The sequence below is a fragment of the Acipenser ruthenus genome, chromosome 20, assembly GCF_902713425.1.
Source record: "Acipenser ruthenus chromosome 20, fAciRut3.2 maternal haplotype, whole genome shotgun sequence".
NCBI classification, from domain to species: Eukaryota; Metazoa; Chordata; class Actinopteri; order Acipenseriformes; family Acipenseridae; genus Acipenser; species Acipenser ruthenus.
This window is the reverse complement of record NC_081208.1, coordinates 20,678,512-20,692,863: the sequence shown is the minus strand read 5'-3', so window position 1 is coordinate 20,692,863 and position 14,352 is coordinate 20,678,512. Positions and strand designations below refer to the sequence as shown.

Sequence of the window (14,352 nt, the reverse complement as noted above, 5' to 3'; positions counted from 1 at the left end):
GGACAAGGGTTTTTAAGATAGGAATTTTGCTTACATGTAACAGACAAAAATGTAACTTTCATAGGGTATATTTTCAGAAATGAACTGGTATATTGCCCCATTGTTTATTTCCAGGTGTATTAAATCCTATCTAGGCTCACCTGTGCAGTTTTGCTTGTTTTAAGGTATGCTTTTTGTCCTTTCAGTTTTCATTATGTTACGTTTAGCATTTTGATATGTGATTAATATTAAACCATCACTCTATTTAAAACAATTATCTTTATTAGCAAAGTTCTACAACCGGGCCTACATAGGATTTGATACTCATTACTTCAACCAGTTTGTTTCTTTAAATATACTATACCTTATGGCAGTTCCATTAAAGGTGAAACAACTTCCATAGTAAATATTTCGTTTTTAGATGTAGGCAAAATTCCCATCTTACAGACCCTTGTTTAATTTGGCTATCGTGAGGAATACCCAAGACAGGTGCCATGAGCGCTCCTTCTCAGAGGTCTGCAAGCAAGCGCACACCCAACTATCCCAGCAAAGGACAGACCACCTGTGTGGGTGTTTTGTGTATGATGTGGACTAATGTCAACTCGGGGTTAAGCGAGACCACCAGTCTGATTTCACTTTTGATCTGAGTGGAACCCAGGTCTTCAGAAGGGCACGGCAGGATAAGGTGTGCCACCCAACCCCTCATTGTGTAGTCATTTTAAACTATTGCCATTGTGACCATTTGTCACAGATATTACATTGACACATGCTTTAGATAAAGGATGTCAATAAAAAAATTAAAAAAACCTGTGTAAATAAAAGAAAAAGTAGGACAAAATGTTATAAATGGGCCAGCACATTCCACAGAATCACCTGGTTTACGGTTCATTACGGAAGCACTAAAGCACTGCGAATGATTGAACCTGCCGTGGCTCGGGTTTCAAAGGGTTTGCCAAGCCCTTAGTAACAGACATTGAACCTGTGGGCGTGTTCCCAGCCCGGTGTAAATGTGCAATGGACTTTGGACTGAGAACGGAGTGCAGACTGATAAGCATCTGCGAGGTGACGTGTGCACAGCACAGCATATGCTGCTTAGAGACAGTGGAATATACTAGACCAGAGCTGCTGATACCAGTTTTAGTATTAAAACTAACCACTGTCCTTGAGTCACGTTCCCCTAGAAATTATATACTGTATATTACGATTAAAAAGTCACATGTGCAAGTTCTTTTTGGGGATACCTTTTAATAGGGTCAGGTAAACATGGTGAAGGTAATTGTCAAGGTCAGTTATAATGTCATGGGAAATATGTCCAGTTAGGTGGTACCTGTCAAATGTGTACTGCAGGAATGGGCCACCCCTCAATCTGTTATTTTAACTTCATAAGGTAACCTTTTAAAATATTGCCTGCAAATTTTCTTGCAGGAGTTGGACCAAAAAAACAAACAGGCTACATCTTCCCGAAAGATTACCACCACACAATTCCTTCTGACAGAGAAGCACACATCTCCAGCAGGAAGATAGAGTACAGTTAAGGGATTTAATATATATATATGATGTCATTTCATATTATTTAACCAAGGTTATCCTGTAAGGTGTGGTGTGATAGAACATTTTAGATCTATTGCTACACCATGTATTATTTTATTTAATAATGCCACACTTAGGGGATATTACAGAATTCTTAAAGAAATAAATACTATTATCGCAAAGATCAGACTTCTATTTTGCATTTTTGTTTCTTTTTAAGGGGGAGGTTTTTACTTTTGGAGACCTGAATGGGGGATTTATTTCACAACTGAGAATGATTGTGAGCATCAGAATTTTAAAACCAGGTTTAATAACGCAACACAAATGTGGTGGCATAAACACAAGCAAACATCAACTTATTGTTCAAAGAGTTTATTAGTCAATACTGTGAAATGCAGCAAGAATTGTATGATTTAAAAAAGATTCTTCAATACATCTGTAAACACCATTTTACATGGTTGCAATTAACATTCAATTTATTAAATAACTGCAATAAAAATGACATAATAAATTGCACGATATTGTACTTTACTTGTGGCTAAAACAAATCAGTTGTACTCAAAGACATTTAGTTAAGCTGAATTTGTAAAATGATGCATTAGTGTAATATTTTGCAATGTAATCTGTATGCAGCAATCACCATTCTTGAAGAAGGCTATGCATCCAATAATCTGGATTTCTATTCTATTTTCTACTCCAGCATGATGCAGAATGAATCTAGTTAATTATGCAATGCAAGGCAGTAGAAATCAGCTGATTAAGGCACTTCAGGTTTTAGAGCTTTTGGCTGGCCTGATGGTCGAAAGCCTTGCAGGAATTGTGCGCCTCGGCCATGAAGGTCTCGATTTGGTCTGCGGTGCGCGGGACACAGGTGAGCAACTCCATCCCGCTGGCTGTCACAGCGATGTCATCCTCGATACGCACCTGAAAGACAGCAAACACTAGGTAAGGAAGTATCGCTCTTTGATTGCCAATATAACAAACGCAGTGACATGGAATGCCTAATATGGTAATGAATGAAGGAATATTAGAAGTTACATAATATCAATTAAAAACTTGTACCAAATTCAAATCCTGTTTGCATTCATTGTTATTTCTGGATTTATTCTTACAACCACATTTCGGCATCCATTTCATTTCCAGATTGAATTCTTAAATTGAAGTAATTTAGAATGAATGCGATAAAATGTCTCGATTTCACCCATGCACTACTGTTACTATACTTTACAGAGCGATCTTGACTTTTAGAACTAAAAATAAATCTAGCTACATCATCAGGTTCCAGTTGACCTGAGGTATGCTTTGTCATTGAATCCCCTGATGATTCATGTATTTGTATTAAGAAAAGTGGTTTGTTTTTGGCTTATCAAAGTTCTTACAACTTCGATAAGTCTGTGTAAACGGTAACATTAATAGCCCTGCTGATAGTGCAAGACAGATAGAGCATGGAGTAAGATTGTATTCATTTTTTTTCTTGATCAGTTAATCTGTTCTTTTTCATTTATAAACTATAACACAGGAAAGAACAGCATTAAGCATATTACTTATTTTTGTATTTACAATAACTGGACTTGGATAATACTAGAGTACAACAAGCTTATAGGCCAGAAATCACTTAACAATAACCAGGTATCGGCTTCTATTTTAATGATCTAGATAGCGACGGTCCCTTAACCCTTCTGTTATGCTTCGGTCTACCTAACACGTACCATATATTTTACAATTATCACCACATGTTAGAACATTTCATTACTTTGGTTATGACACAATGTATAAATATAACTGAGTCATGTTTGGTATTTTCTTGGATTATGTATACAAATATTTATACTATAGGTTATCTAAAGAAAATCTAAGGGTGGTTGTGGCAGAGCAGGGCTCTGCCCTTGTAAATATTGGCAGGGATGGAGTTAAATTCACCTCCCTGCCCAGGTTTATTGTGTCAAGTGGGAATAATTAGCAATCAATTAACACCCAGTCACCTGACATAAAAGGAGGCCTCAGCTCCTCAGTAGAAAATAGGTAGCTGAGGAAGCAAAGGTGTTTTTTTCTTTGTGTGCTGTTTTTGTTAATTTTGCAATCCAGTGAAGGCAAAGCTCAGCCTGGAAGCCTTATTTCTGTAAGTTTTTCCTTTGTGTTTATTGTTTGTGTTTAAGAACCTTTTTGTTTGGCCCTCGTGCCTGTTTATTTTGTGTTTTTTATTTAATAAAAGTATTTTGTTTGAACTGCAGTCTGTCTCTGGGCCTCATCCCTTGTGCCATCCTGTCACAGTGGGTTTCTCCAAAGACAGCTGAAATGACAAAATGCACTTACACATTTTTTTAAACTATGTTTGAATATAAAAAAATAGGCAATGTTAACCCTTTGCGGTCCTATGTCGGACCAGGTCCGACATTACAAATTTTCCCTTTCCGGTCCAATCATCAAAAAGATGTAAAACACAGGTCTCTAGTCGTTTTTTCTCCGGAAAAAGCTGGGAAAACCATTCAATGGCCGAGTGAGACCGATAAGAGCTGAGAAAAGCAGGGGAAAAAAAAGGGGCGGATCTGAGCAATACACATATCCCCGGCACCACAGAGATAACACAGCCATAAACAAACAAGATAGCTGCTTCTGCATCCAGCGCTCAAAGAATATCACAGACATTTGCAGAGCTTTTTGAGATGTTACAGTAATAAAATAATGACTTGGATCGCATTGTTGAGGAGTTTGGTGATAAAACGAGTGATCAGGAGATGATTTATCAGTATTAACACCCTGACAACTTTTTACACTTATAACTTAAGTCTGTTTCAAAGCTCTAGTGCACTGGGGTTTGAGATGTGTCCTCTGAATCACTGCAAGAGGGATTAAAAAACAAACAAACAACCTAACAAATGATCTGGCTTTTCTGTTCCGTACCACATCATGGATCGTTATTGCTGTGTTACCTGTTTGACAATGTGCGCCATAATCCGTACACTAGAGTGGCCATTTTGAAAAGAGTTTTGAAACAGACTTTAAAGTTCTAAGTGTAAAAAGTTGTCAGGATGTTAACAATGAAAAGATAAAATTACAGGTACGTTATTTAAACAGTTGCAGCAACACCTGGGGAGGTGCAACATTATATTTTTCGGAACTCTGCTACTTATTCTTTAAGGTGAGGCTTGTGTTCATTTACTTAACTTAGGAATTCTAGCTATGCAACTTCACAACATCCTACATTTACACAAATATCTAATTCAGGTAAATTAAACTCATCTCAAGTTCTACAGTAACTATAATCTTTCACTTGTGTATGCGGCGTGTGTGTGTGGGGGGGGATCACAGAAATGTTTTTCCACTAAAATAGACATCACATGGATTATTACTGGTAATAAGGGGAGAGAAAAGCAGACATGTTGACTCCCACTTGTGAGTGCAAGTCTGCAGACAGCCCCGAGGGGAGGTTCAGCCCTGATGACTTACTCCTCCGAAGCCTCTGAAACGCTGCAGAGTCTCGTTGTTAATGAAGCAGCGCTGAGCAGGGTCTGCCAGCGCCTGGTCCAGGAGGTGATCGATGAAGTAAATGCCAGGCTCAATCGTCAGCACCATCCGCTCCTGCAGCAAACGGGCGGTCCGCAGACTTTTCAGACCCGGTGCGTCGATCCTATCGACTCCCTGAAACAGGAAAACACAGCTTTCCAAACACATGCATTCACTGAAAACTGTTAAAGTCTAATAATTGATTTACATTATTATTTTTAATTGAAGTAAACTGTTTTTGTATCATATATATTTTGAAACTTGAGTCTCAGAGGTCAATATCTTTTATTATCAATATGGTCAGAATATTTGGATACAGCACATTGTGTGGGGTTTGTATAAATATCTTTTGCAGTTTGTGCTGTGATCAAATTTACCAGGCTTACTAAAACAAAAGAAATCCCAGTTTATGTTACACAGGATATGAGGAGGTGCCAAGCAGGGGTGTGCAGATACTCATATTGTCCAAGTAATTCCCTTCAAGTTTTTTTGTTGCCAGCTAATAAGTAAAGCCAAACAAGTCTATTAATTATTGTGTTCATTTCACAACAATCAAGTCAATCAATCAATGACAATTCACTTTTGCATTGAGTGATTTAAAGCCCATTGGAAGCAATTTTATCTTCTCTTTCATTATTAACATCAATAGGGAAGTACTTTATTATGTGTTTAATTATTTAAATCAAATGCAATAACCCATTTAATAAGCATGCAATAGATATCCAATAGGCGTGCATGTGCGTATCCACTATTAGACTGCCATTACAATGTTGAATTGACTTTCCATATATGCTAGGATTGGTAGTTTCCTGCTGCAACATATGTAAGACAGCTATGTAAACTACTTAGGTCTCTCTTTGTATTAGTGCTGGACTATTGATATGTACCTTTGCTGGCCCTGTGGGCACAAAATGAATGAACTACACCGAACTGATATGTAGACATTTTCAGATGGTTGCATTTTCTCATTGCAGTTCTATTGTTTATTATCATATAACCAAACTTCATTAAAACGCATAATTGCATAGCTATTAAATTCTTAATCATGTCACGCAAAGTGTTACCAAGCTAAACTTTTTTTTATTTTTTTTTATTTTTTTTTATTTTTTAAAGAAGACGGGCCTTTTTGAAATGTTTGTAAAGTACAAACTCAAAGCCAAGCTACATTTGTTTAAAGTAAACCTCCTCAAAAGTTTTGGCTAACAATTTCGTAGAGCAGCACATCTGGAAAACATGTTTAATCCTTTTTATTACTGTTATTCTTTTCAAATAGAAATCCCCTAATGGCATTGATAATTGAGCCTACAGTTTGAAACTTCAATAATCTTTCATTCATGTAGCCTTGCTCTTAAAGCGCATTTGTGCATTGCTGTCAGTGGTGACAGAGTATCCTTACCTTACATGCCAAGAACATTGAGTTTCAATTAAGCGGTTCAGATAAGGCAACACACAGAGGTGTACTTTGGAAGCCATTGCCTTCCAAGGACCAGAGCACTATCTATCGTTCCAAAAAAATACTGTTAATGCATTACTTTCTGGAAGGAAGACATACTTCTTTCAATATCATAAACAACTTCAAAGTCTATAGAACAAGGTTGTCCTTTCATATTTCATAGATGAGAACGTATACCTCAGCGATCCCACCAAACTCATTTAACTTGGGCCCGGATTTTAACCCACGGATCCACAGGTGAAAGGAATTAAGGACTAGTGAATTCGCCTGCTCTGTCCACTAGCTCCCTAAACATTTTAAACATAAGATCGCAATCCATATTCTTCGTTTAATACGGTAAAGACTTTAGCCATTGCAATTAAATACTGTATGTTAAAATAAATACAATGTTTACAGATGTTAAACCCAGAGCCAAGGCTAACTCTCCAACAGGACTGAGCTGTCACTTCCACTAAAAGCACTCACGCATGGTTCATTTAGAAGATTATCTTTGCTGACTGCCAACAATTTGAAGTTTGTGTGAACAAAGCTCTGGCTATTAGATAAACTAAACTGCCACATTTTGAGATAGCAGTTACTCATCTCAATCCTCCCTCATCTTTGTGCTGCAATGTTATAGCTGAAAATACAGCACGACTTTGGTATTTTCACCAGTTAGTCCAACAGGTAACAAAACAAAAGCCTCCGGTAAAACAACATTCCACAACTGTTTTATAGCATATTAGGATTAACTATATACTGCTAGACCATCTCACCTAATTAAAGGCAACATTTAAGGTATAACCCTACAATAACCACAGATTAGTCTTACCTTAAACCAATTTTTGCACATACAACATTAAAGAAGTTGATGCAATTCTTTAAAATACTTTGAATTAAAAATAAATAATTCTGTATGACATTTTAATTGAAGACTAAATTGGTTATTTAATTTGATATCTACAGATATCTGCGAAGCACTACCAATGCACAGTCCAGAAGCATATTTCTAACCCATCAACTGCCCAAATCTACATAAGTCAAGAATATTGCTTTTGGGTATTCTATTTCATTTTTCTTTAGTAAAAAACTAAATAAATAGCTGTTTTTTAAGACTTGTTTAGGCATTGTTCCAAAAATACAACACAAAACAGCATTTTATTGCTTCTTGGAGTAAAACGATATACAGAGACTCATATTTTTGGCTAGCATGAGCCTACATTTACATGAAAAATGACTGCACTGGGTATTTGTCATCCGAAATAATTGCGCACGTCCAAAGATTGTTACCCAGGAGTGAAATACGGAAATATATAAATAGAATGGTGCCAATTGAAAAATCTTTTGTTTTGTAGCATTTTGGACACCGGACAATAGCTAATCAAAGAGTGCTACCCAGGCCTGGAAACAATTGTATTTTAACCCCAAGACTGCTAAAAGCCTGTAACTTAAAACTTCAATCTGCAATGTCACACAATCACTTTCAATTTCACTTGTTATAAAAAAGGTCTTCATTAACAACAGCGTTTATATAGTGTCTTTCACGACACTGAAATTATATTTTAGTAGTAGTATATTTTTTAAAAAGATACTACACTTTTGGTCAAACGTTTAGAATGTTAGGATTAAAAAAAACAACAAAAAAACTATATAGATGTAACATCAAAGTATGTCGTGTTGGATTTTGAAATGTCACATTTTTCAGTTGTTGTCAGTTTTTCATTATGTATATGGAAAACTACATAGCGGTATGTAATTCAATATGTTAACATAACATTATTCAGCAGGTTTCACTCGACTTTATGAAGCTAATTCTATAGGGTGATTAGCTGTACATCAGAGCCCCTCACAGAGTGTCGTTAACAGTTCCAGTACGCCCTGTGTTGCATGTATCTCAGTGATAGGTTCAACATAATCATGTTTGTTTGATATTTTATTTTGTATTTATTTTTAGTTTTGTTGCAAGAGGGAGCATTGAAACCTCTCCATAGACAATGCTTTTTTTGTACCGTCATTAACAGCTGGTATCTTTTATTTAGCTGAATAAAGTCGATCTGGGCCAACAAAAAGTACAACAAATGGTGGAGTCCTTCTAAAACATATTACTTAAATTCATCAGCTTGACATTTATTTGTGAACTGCATTCCAAACACATTCCTTTATTAACAGTATTTCATAGAAGCTAAACATTCTGACCCAAAGACAAAAGGGAATTAAAAATGGCCACTGGTCTTAAAAATAGGCTAACTTTTGTCATCCAAAGTATTGTTCCCATAATGCAGTCTAAAAAAAAAATAAAAACATCAGACCCACTACCTCTCAGTAATAAAGGAAGTACAGTAATATGAAATACTGAAATAAGAACAAACGAAGCAGCAATTTGTAAAAGATGGCTTGTAGTTTACAACACAAATGCAGATTCATTATTAAAGACAAATTATTGGCATTATAACTGGTCCCCCTTTTGTTGTACTGAAGATATTTTGGCTTGCTTATTTTATTTGGATATGTGCAGATTTTTTCAGTAGTCTAGCTGCAATTAGACCACGTGACCTACTGCACAGAAAGTGATTCAGCACCAGGGAGCAGCAGTATTATTTATTTTAAATCTATAGCGTTGTACATACAAAATCTGTATGTCCCAAATCCAGATTTTTAGTGTGGAATAAACCTTCCTTTACTATTTACAAGGAATGCAGTAATTGAACTCCACAGGTAGCAGCAGTAAAGGGAAAGCAAACACAAATCTGTTCAAATTGGCACCTGAAGCTTTGCTGCTATCCTAAGGGTTAATGTACAATATTAGCAAAGCTGTCCTGGCACTGACCTCTGGGTATCCTCCAACGTCGTGCACGTCGATTCCAAGAAGATGTCCCAGGCCATGCGGCATGAACACTGCCCCCAAGTGAACCTTCACCATGTCGTCCACACTGCCTTGCAGGATGCCAATTCTCGTCAGCTCCTCCAGATGGACTCTATCAGCCAGACGGTGCATGTCCGGCCAAGCGACCCCTTGGAGTGCAAACAACAAGCAGCCACATCAGAAACCGACAATGAAACTAAACAACGCTTTACAAGGGACCCGACGAGTGCGCTGAACTATCAACCACATATATTTACACAGATCTGATTGGGGAGTAGGGGGGGAGAAACAAAAACGCAGGTCCTTTGTGTCCTAGTATTTCTAAATGTGCACAAAAGCATACAGTTTGAACAGAGAACAGGCCAATACTTTTCTTTAAAGTGTATTTCATCATCTTCTGTATCTTCCAGGGCATATTCCCTTAAGTTGTTGTCTCTTTAGCACTTTACAGCTGTCCTTTGAGTCTTTGAAGTTACGGATTAACTGCCAAATCTTCTAATACTAGCCACTACTACCCGAGCAGAGATTTTTAAATATTGTATGGTAGGGATGGAAATTTTAAACATATAAGCTCTAAAGAAGTGTTAAAATGTTTAATAATATGCTAGATGTATAACCGGTCACTTTACAAATGTCACCAAACGCATTTTTTTTTATGTATTAATTTTAGCAATTTATCATCAGTAATCTGTCGCGTATGAGACTGCTCTAGTGCCACAGTAAGGGCGGATATTATAAAAATGATGGGGTTTCTAATTGGTGCAACAGAAAGATTGACACTGGGGCAGGTTTTATTCTCAGTCGATCTGGCGTTTCATTGGTGCACTGTGTGTGTTTATGCCTGTAGTAGGTGTGGTATGACATCAATTCCACGGCGGGGTTAAATAACATTAATGACCAGTGTTTTTTTTTTTTTATTTGGTTCTATAATTAAAATGGCATCTCTAAACAAAAAAGCCAAGCGTTTTTTTTCTGAGTTTGTTCTATATTTAAAGTGGCATCTCTAAACAAAGGAAGCCACGTTTGGAAGTATTTTGAGGAACCGGATGAGAAAACCGTGGTATGTAAATAATTATGCCAAACAAATTGCTGTACCACAAAAACACAAGTTCAGTGCTTCACAGTATGAAATTAAAACATTCATAATTATTGTGGATGGAGTTACTGATGGCAATAAAAAGCAAACATCCACAACAACATTTGCTATAAATTTGGCCGAACATTGGGCGTGATCACGTTATCCCCTATGAGGACAGTGTGTGTGAATTGTGAATGCAGCAGTTTTGAAATCGATGTAAGATTATCCAAATACTGTGCCGACCCTAAAACAATAACAGCGTGGCTGGAAAAACTTAAAGAAGACCGTGTTGCAGCTGTTCATACAAAACTTTCAAAGGGAGAAAAAAGTTGCGATTACCAGAGACTCGTGGACCCCATTCCCCAATCTTCCCATAGGTGGAAGGCTTTTTTCACTTGAAATTGTTCTGTAAGCTTTTGGACCAAACGGCCGTTTATGTTTAGTAGAGTTTTTATTTCCATATTGGAACTACTGCACTAAAGTGGATTCGTGAATTTGAATACTTTACATTATTTAGTAATACTTGACCATATACAATTAACTGCACAAGAAGGCAAACATTATATTAAGTACTTAATATATTATTTGATTGTGTGTTAATTTAGCATTTAAAAAAGGACTTGTGGCAATGTTTGAGAGGTTTATGTACACTAGTACAGTATGTAGAGGAGAGTTGCGATTGATTTGAGTATTTGGAAATTGTAATGCTCAAGTACTCGTCTCGAGCAAATGGATTTCAAAAGTACCACCGCTACTATCAAAGACCGCAAACTTTTAAATCTCTGAGGCAGACTTTTTAATATCAGTCACAGTGCTCTTTAAAATTCCCTTTCACGCTGTACAGTGGGTGATATTCGTCTCTTTTTAATTTTTTTTTAAAACCATATAATTTGGGGCAAAGCTACTTATAACAACAAAAAAAAACAACTACAAAAAACCGTAATAGGTTCCTGTTTTGTTGTTGTTAAACGAACCTTTAAGAAACACACTATTTTAAAAACATTATATTATCTGTAAATGTGTTCAATATGTACAGTATATACACCATAAAGTTATATCTTCACTAGCAACTTTAATTACAAGCCTAAATATAAACATTTCAATATTATTATTATTATTATTTATTTCTTCGCAGACACCCTTATCCAGGGCGACTTACAATTGTTACAAGATGTCACGTTATGTTTTACATACAATTACCCATTTATACAGTTGGGTTTTTACTGGAGCAATCTAGGTAAAGTACCTTGCTCAAGGGTACAGCAGCAGTGTCCTCCACCTGGGATTGAACCCACGACCCTCCGGTCAAAAGTCCAAAGCCCTAACCACTACTCCACACTGCTGCCCAATATATACTTTGATGTGTACGTGTTTACTTATTTATTTATTTTAATTTGAAGTTAAGTCTTTGCAATTTTAAAATGTTATTTGCTTAATTATGGTTTATTTGCTTAGAAAATACTAACCAGAGCTGTCAGTATCAGAATGTCATATAAAGAGTTTGTGTGTGTGTAGATATGGTTTAAACGCTGACATTGCAAAGAGTTTAAATGTTCATAAAAACCTACCAAAAGCACATCCCTGCTGTATAGATTATCAATGCCTAATGTTGTTCTTAAGAGATCTGTTTTTAGACTTTTTACAGTGAAACCTGAATTAACTGTTCATCAAAGGGAGTGAACTTCTGGCTGCTTGTCTCCTTACGCTTGTTAATTTCATATTGGTATGCCCCTCACATATTCAGTTTGTTAAAACATATGTACAGCTCCTAATGCCTTGGTTTGCTTCCATGAATATGAGCCGTTTGCCTCTTTCTCAAATTCTACTAGAAAACAACGAAAGTTCACCTCTAACTATGTGCATAACACATTTGAGAGAGAGGGGTGCTAATCTAGATAAAAACAAGATGGTATTAACTCTATTTAAGGGAATTAAATGAGATGAAACGAGTTGGTGTGATCACGTCATTTGGCAAACATTGTGAGAGCTCAAGGTCACAGATATTAGATACCTGCAATACTGAAATCAGAACATGTCAATGGCTGAAACAATTACAGGCAAGCACAGATTTCACCTATTTTATTTGCAGTCTGAAATGTTATGCACTTTGAATTATATTAAATAAATTATATTAATAATATTAATTTGAAAAGCCCAATGTATTAATGTGTACTTTGTGCCAAACCTATGGGAAGAAAGCATATGTTATCCTTAGAAAAAAAAAGATTTATAGCACCCACTTTGGTGCAATCAGGGTTTCCTACACATGACTCGTTAATCTGTTATCCAAGAGACTGCACCCATTACTCACATCTCCGTCCTAGCTGACAGGATGTACTAATATATTACAACGACAGTATATTAAAATATAATACAGTATCCGCCATTTCAGGCAGCTGTTTATATACACTAATGTAGCCTGCCTGTACTGTGCATTTCTTCACTTTCATTACTTTTTTTGCACTTTTTATTACATTTATAGGTTTTAATAAAAACATTTCTTAGTGTAATGTGTGTCTTAATAAAGATTTTTAACCACATACACGCTGTGGCAAACCTAAGGGCTGCCTATGCCTCCAAGGGTTTATTGTTTACGTTGCACCCTTGTTTTAAAAACGCAGGGTGTAGGCATAGTTGTCCGTCATTTGTTGGCTAACACAGTGGAGACCACTGAATTCAAACCAAAAGCCAAGAACAAACTGAAAAAGTTACCTGTCTGGAGTCTGAACAAATACAAAGAAAGAGGAGCACTTTAATGCAAACAAGACAGCCTTAATTAATTGTTTTGTTTCATCTGGTCGACGCTGCAACTTAATATTTTGTTTTGTTTAATTAGAACTCTGTGGAGCTAGCTTGTTTGCGTTTGGTGATTTTAAGAATTATATCGGTTTTGAAATTATTATTATTATTTGAAGTAAATTAAAAATAAAAGAAATGAGGTGCTATGATGACCTATGTTTAACTAACTATTAACAAAATTAGTTCTCATTTGGGGTACTGATCAGCACCCACTTTCGATAAGATGGGATATATCTATTTTGTTTTGTTTGCTTGTTTTTTTCTGTGTATGTGTGCATGGGGCTGGCGTGGCTACTTTCCAGTGTCTGGGATTAGGGTACTGTTCTGTAGGAACCGCCCAACCATCAAAACGCTTGTTTGTTTTAATTGTACTGGGGACATTTTGAATGTCAGGCTATTGTGTGGGAGTTTATATCGTCCATCGCTTACTGCGGGTGAACCAAGTTAACACAAATGCGCCTGTATTAAGTGGTGGCGACAGTACCTCTAATTTAAAAAAATATATATATATAATCAAATAGCTGCATTTGCAATGAATACTCATTGCAAATGCAGCTATGGGATTTAGTTTGTTTTAGACAAGCTGTCTACTTTTTTGGACTTCAAGAAATACATTTACAGCAGAGTAAAATTCAACCAGATTTCAACCATAGTACTGGGATACACTAGGGACTGATTCCAGGTAATCTTCTGCAGATCGAAGCACAGGTATGGGTTCACCTAAGGACAGCTCTTTATTCCTAATTACCTCATAGAGGAAATTGTTAACTGCTCTCCTACAGTCCTGAGTTCAAGCTACAAGGGAAAGCACATGATTTGGAACAGGCACAATTAAGCTTCTGACACAAACATTTCACAATTTTCACCAGGGAGTGGCCTTTGACTGCTGAAGCTTAACATGCCTTCTCTAGATCCCCCGACTGCCTCGTATTCCAATAACCATTAAACACAGTCTGCATGGAACCGCAAGGCAGTAAGGAGAGTGTCCACCTGGCATACCTACAGTACAACCCATTGCTTTGTGCATGCCTTTGTGTATGTGTTTCTTGGTTTGCTTGTGCAAATGCTTTCCACACAGACATGTCATGGTTTTTCATTACTCCTCTTTGTTCCACAGTTGGCTGCACTTTCTGTGCATGTTCTCAATGGTCCTGTTTAGATTTGTTT

General features: G+C 36.6%; 1 protein-coding gene across 1 annotated transcript in view; it reads right to left on the bottom strand.

Moving 5' to 3' along the window:
- Positions 1-1,865: 1,865 nt before the first annotated feature.
- pepd (peptidase D) overlaps positions 1,866-14,352 on the bottom strand; it is a 129,099-nt gene continuing 116,612 nt past the window's right edge. Inside the window, exons 13-15 of the mRNA XM_034904669.2 lie at positions 9,273-9,457; positions 4,957-5,148; positions 1,866-2,433 (exon numbers count right to left, since the gene is read on the bottom strand). Coding sequence (XP_034760560.2) covers positions 2,284-2,433; positions 4,957-5,148; positions 9,273-9,457 — 527 coding nt within the window. The 3' untranslated portion in view covers positions 1,866-2,283. The remainder of the gene's footprint in view (positions 2,434-4,956; positions 5,149-9,272; positions 9,458-14,352) is intronic.